The sequence below is a fragment of the Natator depressus genome, chromosome 27 (genome assembly GCF_965152275.1).
Source record: "Natator depressus isolate rNatDep1 chromosome 27, rNatDep2.hap1, whole genome shotgun sequence".
Lineage (NCBI taxonomy): Eukaryota > Metazoa > Chordata > Testudines > Cheloniidae > Natator > Natator depressus.
Genome location: NC_134260.1, coordinates 14,345,558 through 14,366,342, shown reverse-complemented (window position 1 = coordinate 14,366,342; position 20,785 = coordinate 14,345,558). Strand labels below are relative to the sequence as shown.

The following is a 20,785-nucleotide window of genomic DNA, read 5'->3' as shown; positions in this document are numbered from 1 at the left end:
ATCTTGTGTCTTCCTTACAGTGACACCATTTGTGACCTGGGGGGTGTAAATGAACTGGCAAACTATGGGGAATACTCTGGAGCCCCTAGTGAGCAGCAGACCTACGACTATGCTAAGACCATTCTCTCCCTCATGACTCGGGAGAAGCACCCAGAGGGTAAGAAAGGACATCTGAGATTCTGACTCTAGAGATTGCAGTCAGATCATTACAGGAACTCTTCCAGAGCAGTCAAAGGAGCTCAGCTATCCAGCTGTAGCAGCAAAAACACTGAACAGATTTGAGCTGCTATCATGTTTGGATGTCTGAACAGCTTACTGAGCTGTGGCATAGCCTCCCAAAGCAAGCAGTAGAAGCTCCATCGCATGGGATGTTCAAAACATTAGACAATGTCTTATTGTGGCCTGTTAGGATGGATGATTGGCACCTAATGGGTCTCCTCCCATGAAAGTTAGAGACGACAAAAGCCAGTATCTTTGGAATGGTAAATGATATAAGTTTGGACCATCTGGCTCTTATCAGAAAACTTTTTGCTTCGCTATTGCAGGCACAAATCCCATTTCTTATCAAACATCTCCCATACTCTGGCTAGCCATTCTGTACAGGGCTGTGGTTAGCAGCCAGAACTGAGAGACCCTTTGACTGTCTCTGCCACCTCCTAAGCAGCTTAACACTTAAGAGTGTCCTGCCAGTGTTCTAACAGCTGTTTGTTGTTCTTCTCTTTTTTCCCTAAGGCAAAATCCTGATAATTGGAGGCAGCATTGCTAACTTCACCAACGTGGCAGCCACCTTTAAGGTAGCATATGATTCTGAAACACGAGGAAATTTGTATCCTGTTGGGTATCATCAACACACTTCCATACTCCCAACTGGTCTCCTTTTTGGCAGTCTTAGCAGAGAGACTAAGGACTGAGTAATTTCCCTCTGCTCCACAGACACTGTCTATCTGGACCGGGGTTGGAATATGTGTTGGGGAGGGAGGCTGCATGATGTGATTCTTGCATTGCTTATGCAGTACTATTTCCAAGAGTACTTAATTCACTCGGCAGAGTGAAGGAAAGGCTGCACGGCTGCACAGAGGACCCAGGTGTGATGCCTCGTCTCTCACTCCCTGGGCCGGCAGGAGTTCAGGATTAATGCTCTGCACCATAGCGCATTAGACCCTATCCGAAAAGAAAAGGAGTACTTGTGGCACCTTAGAGACTAACAAATTTATTTGAGCATAAGCTTTCGTGAGCTATAGCTCACTAACACGGCTGCTACTCTGAAACCTATGCAAACCCCAGTCTCTCGTGCCCCAGTATAGACAGGATTGACAGGCACTGCAGAAACAAGCCACTTGGGAAGGTGTTCAAGAGTGCCCCCTTCTGGCCAGTTATGGAGAGTGTCTCATGGACTCTGATCCAATACAACGGTAACTGTGGTTTTCAAAGACTTGGAGTATAAAGCAGGAGAAGGTGTTCTGAATTCCAAGAGGGATGTGGAAGGTGGGAGAGAGGACCTCTCTCTCCACTAACAGACACCCATATGTTCTGTTTTAGGGTATTGTGAGAGCCATTAAGGATTACCAGGGCCCTTTGAAAGAGCATGGGGTGAGGATCTTTGTGCGGAGAGGAGGCCCTAACTACCAGGAAGGGTTGCGCGTCATGGGTGAAGTGGGTAAGGAAACTCAACCAACCACTTAAGCTTCATTTACTTTGTTGACGTTTTCTTGTTTCTGTTCTTTCTTCAAACCTTGACACTTGGTCTCATTGGAGAATCAGTTGGGTCTTTTTCCCAAGCCTGATTAGGTTTTGTGTGTGCTTGTGTGCAGGAAAAACCACCGGGATCCCAATCCATGTCTTTGGGACAGAGACCCACATGACAGCCATTGTAGGCATGGCACTCGGCCAGCGACCTATACCTAATCAGCCTCCTGCAGCAGCCCACACTGCCAACTTCCTCCTCAATGCCAGCGGTAGCTCTTCTGTGAGTTTTCCAGCCACGGGGATCTTCTTTGTTCTTCTCTGTTTGAAGGAATCGCTGTAAACCCTTTTTTAGAAAATAGTGAGAAGAAGAATGACAGCAGGGTTCTAATCCCCCAGAGTCCAATGGAAGCTTCTTGCAGGGGACTTTCCTCTGTGGACTGGTCAGGTTTAATGCAATAAGACTTTCAGGGCTGGCTGTCCCCTTGCTTTTGCTGTCCTAGGCCATATTCATGCTGTGCTTGAAACACTTTTGGCTACAACTTATTGTAATCTGTACAGCATGATCTGTCCAACACCAAAAGTAAATCTCTTCCCAGGGAACTCCTGGCAGCAGCAATCCTGATTAAATTCATATTCAGCTAACCCGTATCACATTCCTTTAAGCACAGGGAGTTGGCTCTCTCTTAATAGAGGAAATGTGTCGGTTACAATTTCTTCTCTCGGATTGGGGTGCTTTTTGTCTTTCAGCCCTGAGAACATTGCCAGGGAAGCTTAATACATAGTTAAAATACTCTGCAATGCTCAGTAAACTAGAGTAGGTTGTCTCGCTGTAGATCCATGCTCTGACTTTAATTTATTTTATGGTTTAAATCCAATATTAAAAGAATTACAGTTATCTATGTGAAAAGTGACATTATGTGCAATATGAACCTTTTTGCCTGCTGTAACATAGGGTATGATCCAAAGCCCACTTCAAGTCAATGGAAAGACTCCCAATGACTTCACAGGGCTTTTGATGGGGCTCCTACCAAATACAAACTGGCCCCATTTCACAGCTGGTGTGACTTCCTTGACCCATTTTTTTCCCCACAAGCCTCGAATACAATCCAATAAAAAACTACTTAAAAATGTGGCATTACCTCTTGGGAACCCGTCTAATCCAGACTCCCAGATGTGTGGGGGTTTTACAGCCTGTGGAGTCCTGGCATTACTCTGCATTAGGTGTAAGAAAAGGCACAATTTAAACAAGGTTTGTGCCCGTTTCCACCCATCTAGCCAATCTTGCAGTGAATCCTCCTAATAACAAACTGGTGATGTCTCAAACGCAGGAATGTGATTTTCAGCACCAAATACAGTCTCCAGTGGGTCATCTTGCAGCTGGGGTGAATGCATCACTTAGAAACACAGCCCCTTACTACCCTCCAGAGGTGGGGGTGGCATCTGAAACATTTGATTCCAAAATTAATTTTCTTCCATTTTTTGTGGAGGATACACACTGCCAAAGTCCGTTGCTAGCTCTCAAGAAGTAGTGCATCAGGAAGCCCCATTCTGCTGTGTCCTCTCTTGCTGACCCTGCTCCTGGGTTCTCTTTCAGACACCAGCACCAAGCAGAACTGCCTCGTTTTCTGAGTGCAAACCTGATGGGATTGTTCCAGCCAAGAAAGCGAAGCCCACGACGCCCCCTGGTAAGCCTGGGGTTCTGATGGATTGTGAACAGCACTGCTTTCTCACCCTTCCTTCTCTGGCTGCCAGTTGTTGCAGGAGTGAGTCCCAGTGCCTACTCTTGCCCTCCACCACTTTCCAGCCTGGCATAGGGGAGGACAGTCTTTGCTACCCATATTTGTGGATAATGAGCAAGAATCTTGCTGTAGCTTGGATGTAGCTATTTTTTAATAGTTGTCACTTCGAGTCCCCCTAGATTATAAAAGATGAGTCAGAGTTGTCTTTGATTCAGGATGTGTCCTCCCGGGGAAATAGCTAAACTTGAGAATTCCAGCTTTTTCAGCTCATGTTACGTAGGTGTAGCCAAGAAGTAGAATATTCTCCAGGTTGGTAGGGGTTGGGTTTTTTGTTTTGGTTTGTTTGATGTGCTCAGATAGTAGGCTGTTGGAGGCCACATAAGTACCTAGAAAGACATTCCCTGCATATGGATCTTCCTGGACTAATGCCATTTGCATGTTTGTTGAAAACCTTGCTAGTGCAATAGAGGTCATGGCCTAGTTCATGAATCTGATAACATCATGGGTTTTCATTATGTTTTTCAAGGTTTCTTAATTCAGACATCTGGGAACTCTCTCTGGCTTGACACTATAGTTTTGGACATACTTGTTAGAAACTTCTGCAGAGAAGGGCTTGGCTTATGACTGGAAGCTAATAGCAGAGTTGGGGATAGGGAGCTGGTTTGTGAAAGACGGTCAGATTCTTGGTTTTCTTCCTCAAATTTGAAGGAGATGCTGACCTTGTTATATATGTACAGAAAAGTGAATGATTTTGGTGAGACTAAGTCCTGTTCCTAGTAGGCCAGATCACAAGAGCCAGGACTGCTATCATAGTACTAGCTGGAAATTCTATGGGCAGTCGTAGCAAAGAGGTTGAAAATTAAATGGATTGTGGAGACTGTAACGTGTCTTATAATGCTGCGGGCTGCGCTGCTTGAGCCTGAAATATATCCACATTGGGCTGAGCAAAGATTCTTGGGTGGTGAAATTACAAGTTTGATCTCCAGTTATCTGGAAGGCAGATGTTTTGACTTCAGTTCTTTGGAGCTGCTGGTATCATGTCTTATCGCATTGGGGCAACCTAGCAATTTTTTGTTAATATGCTTATTTTCCTCTGTATTTTTAAAACACTCCATCTAGTGTGCCCTCTTGCTTTTCAGCGTTTGCTGTTAATGAAAAAGCTCTGTGTGGGGCAGGGAGGGCACAATCTAACCAACTCACCAGGCACCCTGATGGGCTGTCAGGGCTGACAACAGCCAGAGTTCTCTGTTCCATCAGTTGTGTCATATTGTTGCTTTGGTGATTCTCTCTTTAACAGATTCAGCCCCAGCTTCAAGACCTGTGCAAGGTAGGACACGTGTGACTAGCTGACTGTGTCTCGCCTTGCTGACAGCTGACTTTTTTTTTTTCCTTCCCCTCCATTTTCTCTCTCCAAAAGTTTGCAGTGTTGCCTGGCCCTGCACCTCTTCCCCTCCCCCCTCCCATGCAGCCTCTGTAGCACAGCACCACTCTAACTTTTCAGCTGTTTTTGAAACGCAGATCTGATGCTCATTTGTTCCAGGGGCGGTTGTCTTATGGGGGGCGGGGACAAATTTCAGGCCAAAAGAAGAGAGCTTATTAGGGGGAAGATGTGAATGAATGAGCAGTTGCCTGGTTTAACGCGGGCACACTGCGAAAGGTTTGATTCTCTTAAAAACCCAGATATTATTAGGAAGATTTTGATGTTTGTTTTACTGAGAATCGGGTACTAGTGTGTTTTTTAAAAAAACACTATTTGTATGCTTAAATGGGTGCATAGTAATGCAGATACCATCTGTCTGTGTTTGTGATTCATGCAAAGTGCAGAGGACAGTCTTTTGGATCAACCCCAAGTTGTGGTGGCTTCACATTTAAGCATGGGCTTAGTTCTTACTGAAGTCATGGGACTTAAGCGTGTTTCTAAGCCCTTTGCTGAATGAGGATGGACTGCTGGGTCAGGGCCTAACTGAAGTTAGAAACGATTGCCCTAATATGGCATAGCAGCAAGGCACGGGGACCTAGCTCCACTGTCTCATGGCAGTGACTGCAAAGACTCCATAGTTCTAATTCTGGCTCTGCTGCTGACCTGCTGTGTGGCCTCAACTAAGTCACATTAGCTCTCTGGGCTTCTGTCCCTGTTTCATAAAGGGTGGTAATGACACCTCCTGGAGTATCCTGGAGAAGTATAAAGACACAAATGCCAAGGATTTTTTTATTTATTTTCGGACTAAAATTGTTTTGAGATGTGAGCTAAGAGCAACCAGTCTGAATTAGCAGTCTGTATGCTCATGGGGATGGGGAAAATTGTGAATTTAACAAAAGGAGCAGGGTGGTATCTTATAATGCAAGTAAATAGCATTAAGGATTCTACAAAGCCAGAAAGAACCTAGCTGGGTTTTCAGTTCCAGGCTGTCAGGCGTTGCTGCTGAGGAAGAATCTTCAGACTTTTAGTTTGGAGTTCGGTGAGGAACCCAAAATGTCACTGTTTTTTAGCAAAGAGTCCATCCTCACTCGCTACAGAGCTGCCTTTTCAGTGAGTTTGGTCCCAGAAGCCAGGTTCTGTCACCTTTACATTCCTGGGACAGTCAGTCACCTCTTGGATTCTGATCTCCAAACAGAACTGAAAACCTAGTCTGAGTTTTGTGAAGCTCCTTTGCTTTGTTCCTTGTTTCCTGCTTTTTTCTCCCCATTTCCTGCTCTCCCACTTTGAAAACTCGATCGATGGGAAGTCCAGCCCCTGTGGCCCTCTTAGGTCACAGGCCACATGCAAAATATGGGCTTCAGAATGATGCATTTGAGCTCTCTTCAGCTCCATAGAATAAATCTATAAATCCAGTTTGGGGGGGAATGGCTGGTATATTTGGGGGCATGGGAGAAGGAAGCAGTTTTACCTCTTCCTCCTCTCCCCTGTTTGTGAAGCTGAAGTGTGGCTATTCTCTTGAAAACTCTTGGAAAGGCTGCTTCAGCTGCAGTTTCATCTTTCTCTTGGATGATGTGTCTGCTGCTTCCTGCAATGCAGCCGTGGGTTCGGCGTGGGGGGAGTCACTGAATGTGGAAACTTCTCAGCAGCTGTGTGTATAAAGTGCTGCATTACAGCTTTTGGGCACAGATTTATGTGTGGGGGTTGGTTTTTCTTCGAACAGGTAAAGCCACAACCCTGTTCAGCTGTCACACCAAGGCTATCGTTTGGGGGATGCAGACACGAGCGGTGCAGGGCATGCTGGACTTTGATTATATCTGCTCCAGGGATGAGCCTTCGGTCACTGCCATGGTTTATCCATTCACGTAAGTGTCCTGTATCCACCATGTAGTTTTCCTGACTTCCCTTATCTCCCTTCTCTGATCTGTCCGCTGGCTTTCTCCCCTTCAAGCTCCCTTTTATTTCTCAAGTCTCTGCCCAGCTCCATCCCACCCTATATCTATGATAATACATTCTCCTACGCTCCCACCTGCCACCTAAGTGGTTTTCCCAACTACTCCCTCTGTCTCCCTTGCCACTCCTTACTATAGGCCGTGTCTGTGAAATGGCTTGGAACAACCCCACAGTTCATGTTTACCAGGTTCCATCTCTCTTTCTTTCAAAGAATTCCCAAATGTACAATGGCCACACTACACTGGAATGTAGGAACTACCACACCATATAAGACTACTGGTCCATCTAGCCTAGGGTCCTGTCTTTGAGTGTGGCTCTTTGTCTCCTTTAAGCTTTCTTTGGGGCAGGAACATGCAGTTCCTTTAGCCTGACATCATGAACACTTAGTACCTTATTTATAATTTTCTTTTTTAATCCATTGACCTTAGTGTTGAATCCAGCATCCGGGATTTGTTTAAAATTTCCTGGGATCCTTCAGCTGCTTCATCAGTCAAACCGAAAGTGCCAGACAGAGAATCATAGAATATCAGGGTTGGAAGGGACCTCAGGAGGTCATCTAGTCCAACTCCCTGCTCAAAGCAGGACCGATCCCCAATCAAATCATCCCAGCCAAGGCTTTGTCAAGCCTGACCTTAAAAACTTCCAAGGAAGGAGATTCTACCACCTCCCTAGGTAACGCATTCCAGTGTTTCACCACCCTCCTAGTGAAAAAGTTTTTCCTAATATCCAACCTAAACCTCCCCCACTGCAACTTGAGACCATTACTCCTTGTCCTGTCCTCTTCTACCACTGAGAATAGTCTAGAACCATCCTCTCTGAACCACCTCTCAGGTAGTTGAAAGCAGCTATCAAATCCCCCCTCATTCTTCTCTTCTGCAGACTAAACAATCCCAGTTCCCTCAGCCTCTCCTCATAAGTCATGTGTTCCAGACCCCTAATCATTTTTGTTGCCCTTCGCTGGACTCTCTCCAATTTATCCACATCCTTCTTGTAGTGTGGGGCCCAAAACTGGACACAGTACTCCAGATGAGGCCTCACCAATGTCGAATAGAGGAGAACAATCACGTCCCTCGATCTGCTCGCTATGCCCCTACTTATACATCCCAAAATGCCATTGGCCTTCTTGGCAACAAGGGCACACTGCTGACTCATATCCAGCTTCTCGTCCACTGTAACCCCTAGGTCCTTTTCCGCAGAACTGCTGCCTAGCCATTCGGTCCCTAGTCTGTAGCTATGCATTGGGTTCTTCCGTCCTAAGTGCAGGACCCTGCACTTATCCTTATTGAACCTCATCATGTTTCTTTTGGCCCAATCCTCCAATTTGTCTAGGTCCCTCTGTATCCTATCTCTGCCCTCCAGCGTATATACCACTCCTCCCAGTTTAGTATCATCCGCAAATTTGCTGAGAGTGCAATCCACACCATCCGCCAGATCATTTATGAAGATATTGAACAAAACCGGCCCCAGGACCGACCCCTGGGGCACTCCACTTGACACCGGCTGCCAACTAGACATGGAGCCATTGATCACTACCCGTTGAGCCCGACCATCTAGCCAACTTTCTACCCACCTTATAGTACATTCATCCAGCCCATACTTCTTTAACTTGCTGATAAGAATACTGTGGGAGACCGTGTCAAAAGCTTTGCTAAAGTCAAGAAACAATACATCCACTGCTTTCCCTTCATCCACAGAATCAGTAATCTCATCATAGAAGGCGATTAGATTAGTCAGGCATGACCTTCCCTTGGTGAATCCATGCTGACTGTTCCTGATCACTTTACTCTCGTGTAAGTGCTTCAGGATTGATTCCTTGAGGACCTGCTCCATGATTTTTCCGGGGACTGAGGTGAGGCTGACTGGCCTGTAGTTCCCAGGATCCTCCTTCTTCCCTTTTTTAAAGATTGGCACTACATTAGCCTTTTTCCAGTCATCCGGGACTTCCCCCGATTTCCACAAGTTTTCAAAGATAATGGCCAATGGCTCTGCAATCACATCCGCCAATTCCTTTAGCACTCTCGGATGCAACTCGTCCGGCCCCATGGACTTGTGCACATCCAGCTTTTCTAAATAGTCCCTAACCACCTCTTTCTCCACAGAGGGCTGGCCATCTACTCCCCATGTTGCGATGCCCAGCGCAGCAGTCTGGGAGCTGTCCTTGTTAGTGAAGACAGAGGCAAAAAAAGCATTGAGCACATTAGCTTTTTCCACATCCTCTGTCACTAGGTTGCCTCCCTCATTCAGTAAGGGGCCCACACTTTCCTTGGCTTTCTTCTTGTTGCCAACATACCTGAAGAAACCCTTCTTGTTACTCTTGACATCTCTTGCTAGCTGCAGCTCCAGGTGCGATTTGGCCCTCCTGATTTCATTCCTACATGCCCGAGCAATATTTTTATACTCTTCCCTGGTCATATGTCCAACCTTCCACTTCTTGTGAGCTTCTTTTTTATGTTTAAGATCCGCTAGGATTTCACCATTAAGCCAAGCTGGTCGCCTGCCATATTTACTATTCTTTCGACTCATCGGGATGGTTTGTCCCTGTAACCTCAACAGGGATTCCTTGAAATATAGCCAGCTCTCCTGGACTCCTTTCCCCTTCATGTTAGTCCCCCAGGGGATCCTACCCATCCGCTCCCTGAGGGAGTCGAAGTCTGCTTTCCTGAAGTCCAGGGTCCGTATCCTGCTGCTTACCTTTCTTCCCTGTGTCAGGATCCTGAACTTGACCATCTCATGGTCACTGCCTCCCAGATTCCCATCCACTTTTGCTTCCCCCACTAATTCTTCCCTGTTTGTGAGCAGCAGGTCAAGAAATGCTCCCCCCCTAGTTGGCTCGTCTAGCACTTGCACCAGGAAATTGTCCCCTACGCTTTCCAAAAACTTCCTGGATTGTCTATGCACCGCTGTATTGCTCTCCCAGCAAATATCAGGAAAATTAAAGTCACCCATGAGAACCAGGGCGTGCGATCTAGTAGCTTCTGCGAGTTGCCAGAAGAAAGCCTCATCCACCTCATCCCCCTGGTCCGGTGGTCTATAGCAGACTCCCACCACTACATCACTCTTGTTACTCACACTTACTTCTAAACATTGCTTTGTTCGTTCTGCATCTTGTAGAGCTTAAACTCTCTGGTCCAGAGAGTGTCTCCCAGCTATATTTGTAAGCTACCTAGCACAATGGGGTCCCAATCCTCATTGGGACTTTTGGATGTAATCATGATTTAATCTCTTTTTCAACTGCGCTACTTCTGCGTGGCTCCCTGTAGGATGTGGCTTTTCTGGTGCATGGTGCCGACGTGCTGCCTAAGCTGCTGAGTCCTCCGACTGAATTGCACCTAGGAGGGGCTTTCTCCCGGAGGGAGGGAGGGAGATGTGACAAACTCTTCACTGAGCAGGGTGGGTGGCCAGGAAGAGAATGAGAGTGGCTGTTGATCTGTTTGTCTGAGAAAGCTCCCTTAAGGGTTGTTTGCTGCTGTTTTGTTTGGTTTTTTCCTACGAATCTGATATGAGGAGTACATATCGCTGTCCTTCAGTGAATTCCTCCTCCACCCTTTGTCAATCAGACACTCCATAGTGTTAGTTTTAGACTTCGATCATGAGGATTATATCTCTGGAATCCCTTCTGGGTGAGAAGCACTTTACACACTCTAAATGCAGGCATAGCGTCACTTTCTGCTGAAATGCAGCCACTTGGAACTTGGCAGCTGTTATGAGGAAGCAGCAATGTGGCAGCAAAGTTTAAGACCAGAAATGAAGATGTATCCTGTACCTAACTGAGTCTGCAGGGGGAATTTAGGTTGGGAAAATGTAGTGGCCAGAGGTGGAATTTGGCCAAGATGCTCAGGATCTTTAACTCCCAGCGTGATCCGTACCACTTGGTTCAGCAATCTGATTCCAGCTGTACAATCTGTCTTGATTGCAGAGAATGACTTCTCTGAATGAAGCTTTTACTGGGGTGCATCTCCTTGTTGTGTCTGGGTGGTAAAATCCCCCTTTCGTGGAATGGAAATTTAGCCAACCCTCACTCTGCCACCGTGTTTGTCAGGCATGAGGATGCCAGTGCCATGTGCTCTCTTCCAATTCCCCATTCGTTCTGACTTGTATTTGTCAAATAGCCATTAACACATCATTTCTAAATGTGTCTTTATTTATTGTTTCTTTACCTTGCTTTGTCTGTCCAGCTTCTGGCAGAATTGAGATCCTGTTTGCTAACTTCACTGTGGAGCTTATCATCCTTGCTAGGTGATCCTGCTTTCCTTTACCCTCTCTGTCCCGTCAATCCAGCTTCCTCCATATGCTTCTCTGTTTTATACACTGCACACCTGCCTGCTATTGGCTCTTACTACCTTTACCTCTCTCCTGAGATCTGAAAAGCCAACCTGACCGTGTCTGGGAACTGTGTTTTGCTGACACATTCCTGTGCCTGCAGCACTCTGTAGCCATTTCTCTTTGCAGCAGTGTGAATGATCAGGTCTGTCTCATCTTGGTGTTCATAGTGGCGATCACAAGCAGAAATTCTATTGGGGCCACAAGGAAATCCTGATCCCTGTTTTCAAAAACATGTCTGATGCCATGAGGAAGCACCCAGAAGTAGATGTGCTGATCAACTTTGCATCTCTACGGTCTGCTTATGACAGTACTATCGAGACCATGAACTTTCCACAGGTGAGTGGGGAATCAGCAGAGGTCCAAGCAGTAGAGGATGCTCAGGCTAATAATACCAGGGAGACACTATTTTAGAACCACAGTGTTAGCAGAGTGTTTTGAGGTCCATGAAGAACTCAGCTGAGTCTACAAGTGGCCTGTGAGCTGTAGAAGGGGTACCAAGGGTGTAGGACAACTTTTTGACTAGTGCTGTATTATAAAGCTATGTCTTTAATGGATTTTTGAGGCATGTGGAATAGGGAGTCAGCTCCCATCTGCCTGGTGAGGACGACTAGATTGGACTAGACTCCCTTTAGGACATAACAGCACTACTCTTTTTAATTGAAGAATGGCGGGGATAGCTCTTGAACAATGCTACTGGTGTCGTCTTCACAGCATTATCATCCCAGGCTGTTCCCGGGACTCAAAACTGGGCCCTTTCACAAGATAGCACCCAGCACTAACAACTAGACAGCTCAGCTGTGCGCTCCAAGAAACGCTTGATCTTGCCATGGCCAGTATTGTGTTATAGAATGTTCTTACCTGAAATAATTCTGTCTGCTGCCTTCCCTAGAATTTGTCAAGCTGTTGACTGCTGGAAGTTACTGAGTGAGTGTGTTTGCTCTATCTTGTGCTGCAGATCCGCACCATTGCCATCATTGCCGAAGGCATTCCAGAGGCACTGACACGCAAACTAATCAAGACTGCTGACAAGAAAGGGGTTACTATAATTGGGCCTGCGACTGTAAGAAATCCGCTATGGCGCTTCCTGCCCACGCTCCTTCATACTTGTTTTCAGATCAATTTTCCTTACGGGGAAAAAATATATATTAGAATCTATTTCAAATTCTTGTTTGTAATATACTATAAAGCACAGAGTCGTTCCCAGTTTGAAGGTCGTTATGAAGCAAGCAATTCTATTGCTGCCTTCCGTTTGTAGAAATCCTGGCAGAAGCAGCCTGCTCTGCAGACACGTCTCTATGCTGCTCAGCTTCCATGTGTGTTTATGAAGGGCCTGACTCTTTCTTCCCTCTTCCTGTAGGTTGGTGGGATCAAACCTGGATGCTTTAAAATAGGCAACACGGGGGGTATGTTAGATAATATCCTGGCATCAAAACTCTACCGGCCTGGCAGTGTGGCCTATGTTTCCCGCTCTGGAGGAATGTCCAATGAGCTCAACAACATAATCTCCAGAACCACAGATGGGGTCTATGAAGGTGTGGCTATTGGCGGGGACAGGTGGGAACATGTCTTTGTTTCTTCCAGTGCCTGACTCAAAAACATCCTGGGTCTTTTAAAAGTTGTGGGGTTTTTTGTTTTTGTTTTTTGTTTTGTTCCATGTTTTAAATTAACCTTCCTCTTCTCAGAAACATTTTGTATGAAATTTTAAAATAAATAAAAGCTCAACTTCCTTTCACTTCCCCTCTACTCCACCCAGATATCCTGGATCAACTTTCATGGACCATGTATTACGCTATCAGGACACACCGGGAGTGAAAATGATTGTGGTGCTGGGGGAGGTGAGTTAAACCCATCTGCTCCTCTGGCCAAACGTTCTCTGGAAACTGTTTCTTTGCAATACAAGTTCTTACAGCCTTGGGTGAGAGAGAGCTGAATCAGCTATAGGAATGTCCAATAACGATTGCAGATGCGCTGTTCATCTTTGTAGCAGATGTCTCTTCCTGTTGAAAGAGTGAATCTTTTCTTGTTCCTTTTTTGAAATACTGCTTCACAGTAGGAACATCGAGCCCAGAATAGGCCCTCAGAGTCTTTCCTTTTTTTTAAAAAAAAAAAAAAAAAAAAGCTATTTCTGGAGATTAAGGGAGGCTTGATTTTTATTTTACAAGCATGTGGCTCTGTGTATGAGATGTGGCAAAAAAGGGGATTTCACTTAGAAATATTGCCCTGCTTTTAAAAACTGACTTCTGTAGAAGTACATAAGCTTGAACCCAGTCAAGCTACTCTTTGTTTCTCTTTGCAGATTGGAGGCACAGAAGAGTACAAGATCAGCAGGGGTATTAAAGAGGGCCGCATCACTAAGCCTGTTGTCTGCTGGTGCATTGGTACCTGTGCCACAATGTTCTCTTCAGAGGTATATGCATAGACTGTGCGTGTAAAATATGCGCACTTGGGAAGGGGGGGTCACTTCCTTGCATTGCACCCAAACCTTTCCAGACATCTGTCGTCATTAGCAGTCTGCATGCATGGATGTGGAAGTCAACAAATCCCTAAACGATAGTAGCATCCTATATTTCTGCAGTACATTTCATCCAGAAAGATCCCAAAGGATTCTGCGCACACAGGGATTGCCATGAATGTCCTGAGTTGGAATGTGGCAGCTGTTTAATGGCACATAATGGTGTACTTCAATTTAGGAGAGGGGGATGAGGAAGATACAGCTTCCATGTAGAAATGCTGGGGGCAGGGATGTAGAGGAAAAGAATGTAATTAGCCACACTGTAATAATATAGCTTCCAGATTAGATAATGCTTTGTGCCTTGGAGCATTAACAAGTGAGGGTCAGGGCCTCTGTGCTAGTGTTTGAAGTAATGAAGCTGAATAGAAAGTTGATAATGACCATATGCATTACTACTACTTCTTCTCCAGTCAAATTGGTTTCCTTCCTAAAGCTTGTGGAGTTCCTTTTAGTCCACTGGTTTCTAATCCAATATCTGGCTCTATTTTCTGACTCTTTTTATCAGCAATTAGATGACTGGATCTCTTGGTGCTTTCTCTCATCATTTAATAGGTGCAGTTCGGCCATGCAGGGGCTTGTGCCAACCAGGCTTCTGAAACTGCTGTTGCAAAGAACCAGGCCCTGAAAGAAGCTGGTGTATTTGTTCCCCAGAGTTTTGATGAGCTCGGAGATGTAATTCAGTAAGTGATATGAACGGGGCACCCTGAACATAGTGGTGTTTGCAGAGGATAGGAAACCACAGGGGTACTACCTCTTGTCAGGGTTCCTTCCCCACTCTGAACTCTAGAGGTACAGATGTGGAGACCTTCATGAAAGACCCCCTAGGCTTATTCTTACCAGCTTAGGTTAAAAACTTCCCCAAGGTACAAACTTTGCCTTGTCTTTGAACAGTATGCTGCCACCACCAAGCGTTTTAAACAAAGAACAGGGAAAGAGCCCACTTGGAGACGTCTTCCCCCAAAATATCCCCCCAAGCCCTACACACCCCCTTCCTGGAGAGGCTGGAGAATAGTATCCTAACCAATTTGTTACAAAATCATCAAAGACCCAAACCCCTGGATCTTGGAACAATGGAAAAATCAGTCAGGTTCTTAAAAGAAGGATTTTATTTAATAATAAAAAAAAAAAGGAGGAAGGTAAAAATCATCTCTGTAAAATCAGGATGGAAAATACTTTACAGGGTATTCAGATTCAAAACACAGAGGATCCCCCTCTGGGCAAAACCTTAAAGTTATAGAAAACGGGAATAAACCTCCCTCTTAACACAGGGAAAATTCACATAAAACAAAAGATAAACTAATCCGCCTTGCCTGGCTTACCTCTACTGGTTGCAATATTGGAGACTTGGATTAGGATGGGTTGGAGAAGACGGATTTCTGTCTGGCCTCTCTGTCCCAAGAGAGAACAACCACGTAAACAAAGAGCACAACAAACCCCCCTCCCCAAGATTTGAAAGTATCTTGTTCCCTTATTGGTCCTTTGGGTCAGGTGCCAGCCAGGTTAGCTGAGCTTCTTAACCCTTTACAGGTAACAGGATGCTGCCTCTGGCCAGGAGGGATTTTATAGCACTGTATACAGAAAGGTGGTTACCCTTCCCTTTATATTTGACACCTCTAAACTGGTAGGGGAGATGCGATAACCGTGCTTTGTGAAAACACTTCTATTCATACTGGTCTTTCAATATATATATGAATTTTGGACCACAACTGCTTCTCTTGAGCCCCCTTAGAAAACTAAAAATGATCTGATGTCTGTCTCTTGTTCCCCCTCTGCCTAGGTCTGTGTATGAAGATCTCGTTTCCAAAGGAGTGATCGACCCGGCCCAGGAAGTGCCTCCCCCCACTGTACCAATGGACTATTCTTGGGCAAGGGTAGGTTGTGTATCTTGCCATCCAGTTTCTTGAGCCAGCTGGGATGTTTGCTGAGATTTCAAATTGTTTGGGAGATCTTAGATGATAAAACTATTATCTGAGGGAAGACAGTGGAAGGTATATGTGTCATGCCATCTGATGCTGTCCATGTACTACTTCAGTGATTCCCAGGTGAAGCAGAGGCACCAAAAGCTTCTCTGACCTACATTGCTGGAATTATCCATTAGGGCTCCCAGACTCTTCAACAATAGGTACTGCATGGTGCCAAGGTAGTCATTCCACATTTTGCCACCAATGGCTTTGTCACCTGACAATCTGGTTACAGATGTTTCACTCCCAACAGCATGTATGCTGGGCCCGGGATTCTCATGACTTTAGCGGGGCAACATTATACCAAGAAAATGCAGTGTGATGGAGCAATGTCTTGATGCTGGGATAATGCAGAGATCTTAAAGCATGGGCTCCATAATATTACCTGTAGAGCGGGGTATTGAGGGTGTAGCTTCTATACCAGGTAGCAGATGACTCCAAAAAACGTAGGCAAGACACTGTTAAGCTACCTTGTATTGGACTAGAGAAAAGCGATTCCTCTTGGCTTAATTCAGGTACTGGATAAAGAGCAATCACTGTCATTATTTGCAGAACAGTTTGGTTTGTGGGGGGAGGGAGAGCCAGGGTGAAGGGTGTCCCTTATTTCTAAGCTGGATTGGATCAGTCTCATCTTTCTGTTCCATCCTTCAGGAGCTGGGTCTGATCCGGAAGCCAGCTTCTTTCATGACCAGTATCTGTGATGAGAGGGGCCAGGAGCTGATCTATGCTGGGATGCCTATCACCGAGGTCTTCAAAGAGGAAATGGGAATTGGCGGGGTCCTGGGCCTGCTCTGGTTTCAGAGGAGGTGAGGCTGCTTTTTGGATGCTCTTGACTCCTTTTGGCTTCAAACTTAGCTTGTGTAATAGGGATTAGGCACAGATGTAACTCAGTCTCTCCATGGTCATAAGGAAATACCAATTGTACAGGAAATACCCTCCCAATATCTGCTCCCCTCTGAGAATATATCATACACTTCTCTGACTTTGAGGAGGGGGGAATTCCATAAACATGGTGGAGCACTGAGGAAATCCCTTTGTGTTAGTTCTGTTACCCCTCTCTCTCGGCCCTGTTTTATGGCCACCATCCTTCAGCACAAAGAGACTGGACAGAGCTATCTGCAGAGCCTATAAAATGTGTTACCAATGTGCAGGGAACTTTCTGAGTGGCAAAGATACTCCCCCTCCTTGCCTGACCCCCAGGTGTGGGGGAACACACTTCCTGCACAATACTCTCCTCTCTGGCTGGTCCAGGGGCCAAGGAACTAAGAACGGGACGAGAACTTAATTTCCCACATAACAATATTGAGTGAAACCACCAGGTCAGCCAACTCAATGTGCCTGCTGAATGATCCCAGATTTAAGGGGATTTGGTGTTGCCAGGAATCTGAATGCGAACTGGAAATGTGCAGTTAAGATGTAAAAAATGCAAGTTTGGGGCAAGATTTTCAAAGGTGGGGACAATAGGTGGGCCCACAAAAATGGGCAAGTGCCCAGAGACACCTGAATTTGTTCATGTGTCTTTGTTGGCACATTTATTGCAACTTCCTCTAAAAATCATGTCCTTGCTGTGCGGTGCAGGAGATGTTTGAGGGAATTACTGCATGTGACACCATCCACTAACAGATAGTCATGATAAAATAGTCTTACACAATTCCTTTTTCGTTCCAACACATGCAAGACAACCCCAGCTAACACTGAGTGAATGCTCGTGAGTATGAGTGGATGTCCAAGGTGGCATCCATCAGCCTGTAAGTTTGGACTCTGTGGCACAGAGGTGTTAAATGCACTTGGTTTTCAGCTGTGGAGACCTAGGTTCAAATCTTGGCTTTAGCCCAGAGAGCCAATTCTATAATGAAACAGCTGTCCATAGGGGGAAAAGAAATTGCATCGTCCCTATTTCATTCACGCCCCTTGGGTTTAAATCACTGATCAAATGGCCAGAACACTGCAGCCATTAGACTATCTGGGAAATATACCACTGTACAAAGCATTGAGTGCACTAAGCAGAGCTATAAAACCAGCTTTTTTTCTAGCAAGCTCAGATAATTCAGGGAGACTTTCTGGGCTCTGAGACCCAACATTAGGTATGATCCTGCATCTCCTTTCTAGCTCTCCCCTTGTTTTAGTGTGTGGATGGGAGAGAGCCTTATTATCTAGTATGAAATAGAGATGCATGGTCTGACCATGTTGATTTCTTCCTATTAAGTAATGTCACCCATCTCTCTCTTTCCCATCCCCCAGGTTACCAAAATATGCCTGTCACTTCATTGAGATGTGTTTGATGGTAACCGCAGATCACGGTCCTGCCGTATCAGGAGCCCACAACACCATTGTCTGTGCAAGAGCTGGGAAAGATCTGGTCTCTAGTCTCACCTCAGGCCTGCTCACTATTGTAAGCATTTCACATCTGATACATTGTCTTTCTCCTTACTATACAATCTGATTTTTACTTCCACTCCATAGCAATAGTGACCTGGCAGCAAGTCAGAACTTGGCATGACTTCTGTGCCATAGACAAGCCTGAGAGCCCCGCTTACTCTTTCATCAGTTGTCCTCCCCTAATTACTCTGTCATTTATTAAAACCATTGGCTTTATGTTAAATCCAATACTAACGAGCAGTAGCTGGGGAAATACATTAATGAAACTGGATCATGTTAAAAGCCACTGGAAAATATTTGTGTGAATTGGATCCCTTCATCTCTAGGTCACTAGTTTAAATCCAACCCCAGAAGGGTAGTGACCAAAAGGTGACAGCTGTTTGACGTTCCTTTATGTGAAATGTGTTTTGGGTCTAGGTTTATTTTGTATTTGTTTTTGTCTGCATCACAAAAAAATACCATCACTATTAGCACTAACGGCCCCTTTTTATTGGGCATCTCAGGCTGTCTACGCTACTGTGGTAAGTCAACCTAAGTTAGGCAAGTCCAGCTGTGAGAATAACGTAGCTGGAGTCGATGTAGCTTAGGTTGACTTTCTGCAGTGTCTGCGCCGCGCTGGGTCACCGGGAGACACTCAACCGGAGAGCAGTTTGCCATCTATTTAGCAGGTCTTCACTAGACTCACTAAATTGACCCTGGGTGCATCTATTGCCAGAGTGTCGTGGGATTGTGTAGACATAGCCTCAGAAGTGACCAAGAATTAAATGGGCCTTTTAATTTTATTTGCCTTTTTTGTCCCTAGAGGTAGGTCTCCTCTCTAGTTGTTTACAGTTGGCCAATGAATCCCAACTGGCTCTTTATCGTGGACTCCTACATAGTCTAATCCTGCTTTCACAATATCCCTGTTGTAGGTATAGGGGGTGCTATGGGAGAAGGGCTCTGGTTCATGCACCTATTGTAACATGCAACCGTAGAAATCTTTGCTGGAGTTCAACTTGTGTATGTTGGGCACAGGGAGACCGATTTGGTGGTGCATTGGATGCTGCAGCGAAGATGTTCAGTAAGGCCTTTGACAGTGGTATTATCCCTATGGAGTTCGTCAACAAGATGAAGAAAGAAGGGAAACTGATCATGGGCATTGGACACAGGGTCAAATCAGTAAGTAACTTACCTTGTTTTAATAGGGTGGGGCTTTCTCCTCTGGGAGAGGAAAATGAATAGAAGAAAAAGCAAGTAGAGGAAGGATGGCAACTTTTAGAAGTGGTTTCTGGACTAATCCTTAAAGTAAATCACTGACACACTTCTGTTAGGCGGTATTTGGATACTCGGGTGACATGTCAGCAGTAGAGAGAGCAGTTCAGCATTAAGTAGTTACTTTGACAGCCCTTAACATTTTTCATCTCTTACAGTTCAGTATTTGGTCTTCTCCATTCACAGGTTTTACAAACTTAAAAATAGATTTAATTTCTAAATTAAGTACATTTTAAAAAAAAAAAAAGAGCTATAAGGACAATTTAATTACCTTGGCTGCAAACAAAGGGCGCATTTGAGTTGATAGGTACAGTAAGATGTGCACTCTTATATGCGTGTCTGGCTGTTACTGCAAATAATGTGTTCTTAAACTTGCAGATAAATAACCCAGACATGAGAGTTCAAATTCTCAAGGACTACGTGAAGCAGCATTTTCCTGCTACCCCACTGCTGGACTATGCACTTGAAGTAGAAAAAATTACAACTTCCAAGGTAAAACACCCCCACTGCATTCTTGTTCTCTACTACCTTGGAGAAAAAAAACTTTCGGGGTCATTGTTGGAGTTTTTTGTTCCAGGTTTTTTAACTGGAGAGGGAGTAATGCATTGGTGCTCATAAAAGCCAGAGACACACAGCACCAGCTCGGAGCCAGGCACATCCACAGGATATGCTGTGGATGAAGTGAGCCTTATACACCAGGAGATCTTGCCAGCCAACGATAGCCCACAGCATTCTACAGAGCAGCCTGTGACTGCGCTCCTCATTTTAATAAGGAGGCGTAGTCTGCAGAGATGCTGGGTCCTAGCAGAAGTCTACCTTGAACTGGTTAGAGCCGCATGCAGATGAAGAGGGGGAAGTCCCCATCATTCAAATTGACTGTGGCTGTCAGGCAGCTTGTCAAACTAGACCTCTGTTACAAAGTTTGGGTGCCCCTTATTGCATGCAGCCTCTAAAGCATACTAAGGCCCTTTGTGATGAAAGTTGCCAGATAAGTGTGAGTTATTAACAGTTAACACTTTTCACTTTCTTCAGAAACCAAATCTTATCCTGAATGTGGATGGCTTTATTGGAGTTGCCTTTGTTGATGTTCTCAGGAACTGTGGCTCCTTCACCCGGTAAATATTGCCGTATCTTCTCTAGCTGCTGTATGAAGTTGGGGAGAAAGGGTAAAATCCTGATGCCATTGATGTGATGTGAGTTTTCCCACTGCCATCCAATGGGGCCAGGATTTTATCTGACATTTGCAAGGCAAGGCACCCTGCAGTAGCCTGGCCTCTCTGTGAGGGGAAGATTTCCAGGAGAACTGGGCCTTGAATTTGCATTGGGGGTGGTTTAGAGCTGCTCTGAGAGCCATTGTACCAAGTACCCTGTTCCCAAGAATTTTGGTTTTTATTGCAGGGAAGAAGCAGATGAATATATTGACATCGGAGCCCTCAATGGCATCTTTGTGCTTGGCAGAAGTATGGGGTTCATTGGTAAGTTTTTCACATGCACCCAAAAGCCCTATTGTGATGTTCCCCATCATCACCACCAAAAGACAGCTCATACAAACCCCTTCATTTTT

The 20,785-nt window shown here is 45.3% G+C and overlaps 1 protein-coding gene across 3 annotated transcripts in view; it reads left to right on the top strand.

The window, feature by feature from the left end:
- ACLY (ATP citrate lyase) overlaps positions 1 to 20,785 on the top strand; it is a 48,084-nt gene that overhangs the window by 26,152 nt on the left and 1,147 nt on the right. For 2 of the 3 annotated variants that reach the window (XM_074940995.1, XM_074940996.1), the window contains exons 9-28: positions 21 to 157; positions 733 to 794; positions 1,540 to 1,657; positions 1,812 to 1,966; positions 3,281 to 3,371; positions 4,723 to 4,752; positions 6,566 to 6,707; positions 11,286 to 11,454; positions 12,074 to 12,178; positions 12,476 to 12,672; positions 12,872 to 12,953; positions 13,415 to 13,525; positions 14,183 to 14,310; positions 15,408 to 15,501; positions 16,243 to 16,397; positions 17,833 to 17,983; positions 18,985 to 19,128; positions 19,600 to 19,713; positions 20,254 to 20,336; positions 20,620 to 20,696. In XM_074940995.1, coding sequence (XP_074797096.1) covers positions 21 to 157; positions 733 to 794; positions 1,540 to 1,657; positions 1,812 to 1,966; positions 3,281 to 3,371; positions 4,723 to 4,752; positions 6,566 to 6,707; positions 11,286 to 11,454; positions 12,074 to 12,178; positions 12,476 to 12,672; positions 12,872 to 12,953; positions 13,415 to 13,525; positions 14,183 to 14,310; positions 15,408 to 15,501; positions 16,243 to 16,397; positions 17,833 to 17,983; positions 18,985 to 19,128; positions 19,600 to 19,713; positions 20,254 to 20,336; positions 20,620 to 20,696 — 2,345 coding nt within the window. The remainder of the gene's footprint in view (positions 1 to 20; positions 158 to 732; positions 795 to 1,539; positions 1,658 to 1,811; positions 1,967 to 3,280; positions 3,372 to 4,722; positions 4,753 to 6,565; positions 6,708 to 11,285; positions 11,455 to 12,073; positions 12,179 to 12,475; positions 12,673 to 12,871; positions 12,954 to 13,414; positions 13,526 to 14,182; positions 14,311 to 15,407; positions 15,502 to 16,242; positions 16,398 to 17,832; positions 17,984 to 18,984; positions 19,129 to 19,599; positions 19,714 to 20,253; positions 20,337 to 20,619; positions 20,697 to 20,785) is intronic. The other variant, XM_074940997.1, reaches the window with a different exon arrangement.